At 40.8% G+C, this 8,527-nt stretch overlaps 1 protein-coding gene across 2 annotated transcripts in view; it reads left to right on the forward strand.

The window, feature by feature from the left end:
* CXCL13 (C-X-C motif chemokine ligand 13) overlaps positions 1–7,662 on the forward strand; it is a 186,911-nt gene extending 179,249 nt beyond the window's left edge. For both annotated transcript variants that reach the window (XM_028491951.2, XM_028491953.2), the window contains 3 exons: positions 3,077–3,209; positions 6,518–6,595; positions 6,885–7,662. In XM_028491951.2, the coding sequence (XP_028347752.1) occupies positions 3,077–3,209; positions 6,518–6,595; positions 6,885–6,939 (266 nt within the window). In that variant the 3' untranslated portion in view covers positions 6,940–7,662. The remainder of the gene's footprint in view (positions 1–3,076; positions 3,210–6,517; positions 6,596–6,884) is intronic.
* Positions 7,663–8,527: the final 865 nt, after the last annotated feature.

Genomic DNA, 8,527 nt, shown 5'->3' on the forward strand with positions numbered 1-8,527 from the left:
CCTAGAGTCTGTCATACAGAGTGAAGTAAATCAGAAAGAGAAAAGCAAATACCGTATGCTAACACATATATATGGAATCTAAAAAAAAAGGTTCTGAAGAACCTAGATGCAGTACAGGAATAAAGATGCAAATGTAGAGAATGGACTTGAGGACACAGGGAGGGGGAAGGGTAAGCTGGGACGAAGTGAGAGAGTGGCATGGACATATGTACGCTACCAAATGTTAAATAGATAGCTAGTGGGAAGCAGCCGCATAGCACAGGGAGATCAGCTCAGTGCTTTGTGACCACCTAGAGGGGTGGGATAGGGAGGGTGGGAGGGAGATGCAAGAGGGAGGAGATATGGGGATATATGTATATGTATAGCTGATTCACTTTGTTATAAAGCAGAAACTAACACACACAAAGCAATTATACTCCAATAAAGTTGTTAAAAAAAAAAGTTAGGCCCAACATCATCTCAAGATAATTTTAAAATTAAATCAATTTAGACATATTAAAAAAAGAAAAAAATGTGCTCCTAGCAAGTGAGTTAATGCTACGGGTTCACTGGGCCCATGGGCTATCTGGCCAGATCAAAACCAAATTGCACGTGTGCTTTATGAAACAAACTGTAACATGAGGTTCAGCATCTGATGAAATTCTAATGACACCCTCCACTGACACCTGGTTCTCAAGTTCAATAACTTGCATACCAGCGCCAGAAAGATTCTCCTCCTCAAACCTGTTACTTTCCTCCCTTGAAGACACAGCCACATTAATGAGGGGGCACATACTTGCCCTCTTCCAGGATTCCCATGATGGTGAGATTACATAAGTAATCATGTATTTCAGATAGTGAAATATGATGTGGGAAAGTCTGGTAGAAAAACAGTCGGCATAAGGATCTGTATATAAGAAGACATTCATTATGTCTGCAAATATTTACTGAGCCCTTACCAAAGGCTAGACTCTCTTGCAGGTGCTAGGAACACAATGATGTGCCTGACAGAGGCTCTGATTTCCTGGAGGATATATTCAAATGCCATTGAGAAAGCCCATTGACCCTTCACTGAGAGAAGCAATCAAAGCCGCAATCACTGACTGTGGTCCTACAGAGTGCTGTGGAGTCTCCAAACCGATAACCCTTTCCTTCACTCCCACCCCCAAATTCCTGCAGCATCCCTGCCATTTATAGGCTACATTTTCAAGAAATACTTTACCATACTACTATTGCTCTGAAGCAAATTCATAAAATTTGCAAGAGGAGTTTAAAAAAAGCAAGCTCAGCAATATTTGGGGGCTTTTAAAACTGATGATGCAGCTGACCTCCTGCAGACAAAGGCAGTGGGAGGGCCTTACTGGTCTGAATAAATAGGAATCTCTGTGCTGAGAACTCACAGTTTAGACCCAGAGCTAACTAAAGTCTGAACTCCACCTTGATGCAGAATGAGGTTCACCCAGGGATCTCTGCTTCTTGTGCTGCTGGCCTGCAGCCTCTCTCCAGTCCATGGTGAGAACTTTCACTTATGTTGTCATTTGTGCTTTGAGCTGAAATGGTCTTCAGCTGTTTCAATTTTTTTTTTTTCAATCAGAAAATGAGGGGAGATGTGAATGCAGGGGAAAAAAAACTGCTCAACTGCTCCTAGATTTCTAAAAGTAAGATGCTTAGGGATTTAACTCTTAGAGGCTGGAAACATCTGTATTATTAAGATTGTCATCCAGAGAAGGGGGGAGATACTGGAGATCCAATGTCCATGGGACTGACACTCGGCTTGCCTATTCCTGGCCTTTTTCAGACGCAGCTCTGCCTGTAACTAATTCTCTCCAGGTATCTCTTCTTCGTTTTGCCTTTCACTATCCCTTCCAACCAAACACTTTATAGGATTTAAAGATTATTCACCTCAACCTGTTGGTCTCCTGCAGGGAACGTCTGATACAATTTTATAGGGTCAGCTCTGACACGAACCATTGTATGTACAGCAGGGGTACTCAAATACACACTTTCTCCTAAGGAGCAGACTTCCAAGCCTAAATGGGGAGGTTTTCTTTGTGTAAATAGGTAAATATCTAATTGAAGTGGTAAATTTTTATACAGCTGGAGGAGTCTGATGCATGCGCAGGATGCTACGCTCTGCTCAGGGTAGAGGACCAATTTTTGTTCTTAAAATGTGGGGATTTTTTTTCCAATTTTTATTTTGTTTCATGTTATTTTCATTCTCCAAGACCCTCATCTCTCTTTCCCTGCATGAAGCCTTTCCATTGCTCCTGGCAAAGTCCCCTGTTCTCATTCATGCAGTTTGGGCCTTGGGGGAAATACAACCTTCTATGGTATTTTAGTTTTTGTTCACTTGTTTCCCCCACTAAAGTGCAGACACCTTGAGAGCCTGGTCCCTTTTATTTGCAATTCCGTGTCAAGCACAGTAGTAGGCACTGGGGTTAAAGAAGGTAGAATTCCTTAAAATGCATGAGATGGGTTACCTATACAAGTATCTAGTACTGAGAACTTTTGCTGTTGAAAACAAATAGTCGAATTTTTATGATTGGCTTTTTTTGGGTAATAATTTGCAACTGAGTTGGAGGACCAACATATTAAACAAAAAAAATATCCTCGTGGTATTTCCTCGGAGAGACAGGGAGGGTTGGTGGGCTGGGGAGTATGATAAGAGAGAGAACTCTGTTACAGCTTGTTAATGCTCCAGGAACTCAGAAACTAGTTCATTTCCTTGGTTTTTATGTGTTGGGGGTGAAGATCAGTCAATTTTATGTTGCCTGAATTATAACTGAGTTGTCAGTCCCCACCGTGGCCATTCTCAAATTTTATTATATGGACAACCACCTGAGTACCAATATAATGCTATCACAAATTTCAATAGGTATTGTGCTTTTAAAAAGCTAATTTTATTTTTAAGGTTTTGGTAGAAAACGTTTGAAAATAAGCCAAGACGAACAGAAATGCACAAACTAAAGGCATATGGCTGGAAGCACCGACCTGAAATTTTTAAATCTTCAGATGTGCAGTATGAAAGATTACTGATTAAGTTCTAGTTGTGAATTATATGCCAAAGGGACTAAAATAACTGATTCTGTGTTTATAGGTGTCCTGGAGACCTATAACACAAACTTAAAGTGTAAATGCATCCGAGAGACCTTCAACTTTGTCCCCATTTTGCTCATTGGAAAGCTTCAAATCTTGCCCCCTGGGAATGGATGTCCAAACACAGAAATCATGTAAGTTGCAATAAAACAATAATGTATGATTCCTCAAAGTGATTTACTTTGAGTGTTGCTAGCAATTAATTCTCAAACTAATAATGAGAATCAGTAATACTTGTTAAGTGCATACTTTGCAGGGGTCCTGAGCTAATAATGCACATTCACTGATTTTATTCCCTCAAGAGCCCTTTAAGGTATGTCTATTGTTATCACTCCTTTACATATGCAGAAACTGAGGCTTAGGGAGGTTAACTAACTGCCCTGAGTCACACCATTAGAAAAGGACAGAGCCGGGCTTCCTTGGTGGCGCAGTGGTTGAGAGTCCGCCTGCCGATGCAGGGGATACGGGTTCATGCCCCAGTCCGGGAAGATCCCACATGCCGCGGAGCGGCTGGGCCCGTGAGCCATGGCCACTGAGCCTGCGCGCCCGGAGCCTGTGCTCCGCAACGGGAGAGGCCACAACAGTGAGAGACCCGCGTACTGCAAAAGAAAAAAAAAAAAAGAAAAAGAAAAAATAAAAAAAATAAATGGACAGAGCCAAGACTCTTCTCTTATCTGTCAAATTCCAATTGCCAGCAGAAGCAGACACTTTGTTCACCAGAAGTTGAAAAGCAAGAAAATAAGTACCCACAGCGGTCCTTGGTCAGAATGTCTATCTTATGTAACTGTCCTTTAGCTTTAGGTTCTATCAACTTTGAACCCCTAACTCTGTTTAAAGACTTAGGCTAAGGGGATAGTAGTGGCTACAAGAAATTTAATAGATATTTTCTTTTATTGAAATGGTATAACCCCTTTCTTCTGTGACCCTCCCTTTTCTGTACACCCAGAGAAATCTGTGGATTTCTTTATTAGGGCATTTTCCATGGCACATTAATAAGACTTTACACACTCCACGTAAAGCCCCTAGTATAGTGCCAGGCACAGTAATAAATGTTCAGCAACTGTTAGCTGCAATTGTACAGCATCACTGTGTTGAAACAATCAGGTTTGTTTGTTTTTCTCTTTCATTCGCACCAGAAAACAAGTTCTTTATAGACTGGGATCAGATATTATTTATTTCTCTATTCTTGATGCCTTATCCCTTACCTGGCATATAGGAGAGGCTCAACAAAGTTGGGTTGTTGCACTGAATATTTTAAAGGGAGCTTGTAGATCTTTTGCATATCGCTGCTTAGAAATGTGATTTCTTCTTCCTGGATCTACCTTGAATAAACCAAGGTGTCCCACAGCACCTTGAAGTACAGACAGAGCATCCTTCTCAGGGCACCACCAGCTTGGCTTTCATTAGCAGCTCTTCCCTTGGCTATTTTAGCCTTATGAAACATTTGAAAGCAGCCACTTTTTGTTTGTCCCATTTTGATGTTAGTGCTTTGGGTCTCGGACTAGTTGATTCACTTTGTTATACGGCAGAAGCTAACACAACATTTTAAAGCAATTATATTCCAATAAAGATGTTAAAAAAAAAGTACGGAAAATTTTCATTAAAAAGGCATTACACTTCCACTACTATCTTTGACAGTGAAAATTCAGACTAAACCATGATTATTGCCCTCAAACTTGGAGACGCACAGTATAGTCATAACCTGTTTAGGAGCAGTTCCTCTGTCTGTCTAGAGAATAGAGACTTCTTCCTTTATTTTTACCAGTTTCTCTGTCATGAGTCAAGTCTCTCACCTCCAACCAGGGGGAGTAATACACCCTAATTTTCTCTACTTTAGCTTTAATTGTTTTAACCTGACAAAAATACTTTTTCTTCTTAATTAATTTATTTATTTTTGGCTGCGTTGGGTCTTCGTTGCTGCGCGCGGGCTTTCTCTAGTTGTGGCGAGCGGGCGCTACTCTTCGTCGCGGTGCGCGGGCTTCTCTTTGCGGTGGCTTCTCTTGTTGTGGAGCACGGGCTGTAGGCACGCAGGCTTAGGTAGTTGTGGCTCTCGGGCTCCAGAGCGCAGGCTCAGCAATTGTGGCGCACGGGCTTAGGTGCTCCGCAGCATGTGGCATCTTCCTGGACCAGGGCTCGAATCTGTGTCCTCTGCATTGGCAGGCGGATTCCTAACCACTGTGCCACCAGGGAAGTCCCCCCAAAATCTGATTTCTTATCTTCTCACCAGAGCCTGCATTTCTGAATTTTAACCAGATATAGAAGCAAAAGCTGCAAATAATTATGAGCAACTCATAGCAGTCAGGAGTGAAAATACTGTAAGTCCATATGGTCAGAAATCTGTTTTTCTATCATGAACTCAGGAGCCAAATTGGAAGGCTCTTCCCAAGAACCCAACAGTTCTATGACCTCTGACTCTGTACTTTTCAATGACAAGGGTAGAGTTTCAACGCTAAATGGATGGATTCTTGCTGTTTGTCATTTTATAGCTAAAATAAGAGACACATCAAGAAATTGTGTTTTATTTGAGGTCACCCCAACAGAGAGTAGAGTCTCCCAGTTTGCTGTCACCTGGGAGACCTCACTTCTTCCACTGTAGGTAAAACACTCAACACCGTGTCTGGCACTTGGTAACCATTCAGATCATGCCCATGTGGAACGGTGGCTAAAAGTGTGGGTTCAGGAGTCAGATAAGCTTCATTTGAATCCTGCTTTGTCATGCATTTGTTGTACAATCTTGGACAAATTATTTAAACTCTCTAAGCCTCAAATTCCTCTTTTGAAGGTGAGGAAATAGTATTTCCTTTAGCACAGGATTTTTGTGAGATTAATTGAGATAATTCATATTACTGCTGAGCATAGTGGCTGGCACATTTTAAGTGCTTGATCAATATCAGCTGATAATTATCCTTGCTGCTTTTGTTGTTGCCTAATTTTTAGAGCATTGAAAGCCTTGCTCACTGATGGTTCCACCAAATGCAGATGTCACTCAGAGCAGACAGCTCTGTAACCTCTCCCACAATAAATTTCATCCGATTTTTTTTTCAAGTAAAAGGTCTTCAAAAGAGTGTTTTCTATAGTCTATTTTGTTCTCCCAAGCTCAATGGACAAACACATTTTAAAGATATTGTGATACAGCTTTAGGAGTGAGCAAACCTTGGAGTCAGCTATTTGGTCCATCTCCAGTTCATGTAAAGGTTTTCAACAAAATACTAACCTCTGACACATGAGAGCCTGTCAATTCATTTTCAGTTCCACCAGCTCACACATACCAGCACGCAAATGGGGTTTTTCTTATTCATCAGACCTCATGCTACAAATCATCTACTCCAGATCCAAAACTGCCTACCTCCAATTTCACTTCATGTGGGAATCTTTATTTTTATACTCAACTCTTTCCTTAAGTGAAGGACTGACTGCTTTATTTTTATTTATTTTCCCCCAGAGCCTGGATGAAGAATAAGTCAGTTATCTGCTTGAACCCTGGAGCCAAATGGACACAAAAACTAATGAGAGTGTCAAGGTGAGTCAGGCATATCAAGGGTTTGTAGATTTCACTTGTACTGAAGGGTTTCCCTTTCCCCCGTAGGCAAGATGGGGACCATTTTAAATTTATGAGACGTTCCTGAGACAAATGCCTATTCTTCACTATTATTTCTTATCAGATAGAGTTGGGGTGACTCATTCCAGCAGCTCAGTAAACTAAACTGGAAACCAGTGGGCACAGTATTCCTTGTTTGATATCTCCAGGGGAAAGCCACAGTTTCTGGCAAGTCTTTCTCTAAACATGACTCTCTTGGTTTTTTTCACAGAAAAAGTGCTTTTTCAACTTCACCAGCTCCAGTGTTTAAGAAAACGATCGCCTGATGCCAATATTACCACCAAGAACACCTGCATTCCCCCTTCATTCCTGCCCTCAGTTTTAGTTTTGTGTTTGGTTGGATGTTTTCTGGGAAAAAGATCTTCCCCATCTGCTCAAGTGTGAGAATATATGTACAAATAACCTTGCAGAAGCTGATGGGGCAAACTTGAGATTTTTTTGATTACAGTACCCTACAAACTTAGAGTTTGCATTCTTAGTCATCAAGGAGGAAATTTTCTTGAAGGATAGTTACTGAGTTATAAATGATATAGGTTTCTTTCAAAAATATACCTGTTGTTGAATGCTGAATTTCCCTACAAAATAAGAGAATGAGAATTTAAAACTCAAATCTGAACATGTGGCTTGAATTAAGGAGGAAATGATGGAATGCATTTCAATCATTTTACACCCTAGGAATAGCAAGCTTCCATAAGAGATTTTAAAAGCTGCCTGGGAAACCCATGGAATTTCAGCCTTCCAAGAGACAGAGGGTTCACATAATAGATATCCTTCATTTAAAAGCTCACTATTGAGAGGAACGAGATCCTTCTTCTGCTTTTAAGGAGTTCCTTTATAAGATTTATTGTCACAGATAAAAGCTAATAACATTCAAAGATCCCCAGACTTAAATTCATAGAATATTCAGGAAAAGGATTTAAAGGGTGATAACTTAGATGTATTCTTTTATACATTGGCTTTGATGAATTGTTTTTTTACTCACATCTTTTGCACAGACTTTTTTTTTTTTTGTCTCTGGTATTCAATTCTTTAATGCTTCCTATTAATCAATATTCAATAAACTTGAGCAAATGTTTTACTTAATTATGAGCAATTCATTCTTAATGGAGCATTTATTCAAACTTAGCCATTCTCTGATTCTTCATAATGAAAACTAGGATTTCATCATGTTAATGTTCCTTTGCATGCCTCTTGCCTTTTTACAGATGATCTAAATTATACGGCAAAGGGTGAGTGAAGTTATTCCTGACATCGGCACAGCAGGAAAATGCTTGCCCCCAAGAGTCTCTTCTCCCTGATATATTCATCACAATTTCTTCCAGAAATGCCCAAACTCTTACTAAAACCCATTTTCACTGTCTCATTATATTAATTCTTAAGGTCACCAATATTTTCTTTGAAGGTTTTGCATTGAATTTGACAAACAGAAGGAGCAGATACTTAAACTCCCACATCCCCTTCCTTCCCTTGTTCCAGCCTAGCTCTCCCACCACTGAAATAAGCACTGTGTTCCTGGCCCTCGCTCTCCCCGATGTTTTGGGAGGTCTGCTCCCAGGATGCTCAAGTTCCAAGCTATATCTGGTTCTCTCTTTCATTTTTCTCTTTATATTTTTATTATTTTTTTTATTTTTATTTTTTTGTGGTACACGGGCCTCTCACTGCTGCGGCCTCTCCCGTTGCGGAGCACAGGCTCCAGACGCGCAGGCTCAGTGGCCATGGTCCATGGGCCCAGCCGCTCCGCGGCATGTGGGATCTTCCCGGACCGGGGCACGAACCCGTGTCCCCTGCATCAGCAGGCAGATTCTCAACCACTGTGCCACCAGGGAAACCCTCTTTCTATTTTTAGATTTGTTT

Source organism: Physeter macrocephalus, chromosome 7 (genome assembly GCF_002837175.3).
Source record: "Physeter macrocephalus isolate SW-GA chromosome 7, ASM283717v5, whole genome shotgun sequence".
Classification (NCBI taxonomy): domain Eukaryota; kingdom Metazoa; phylum Chordata; class Mammalia; order Artiodactyla; family Physeteridae; genus Physeter; species Physeter macrocephalus.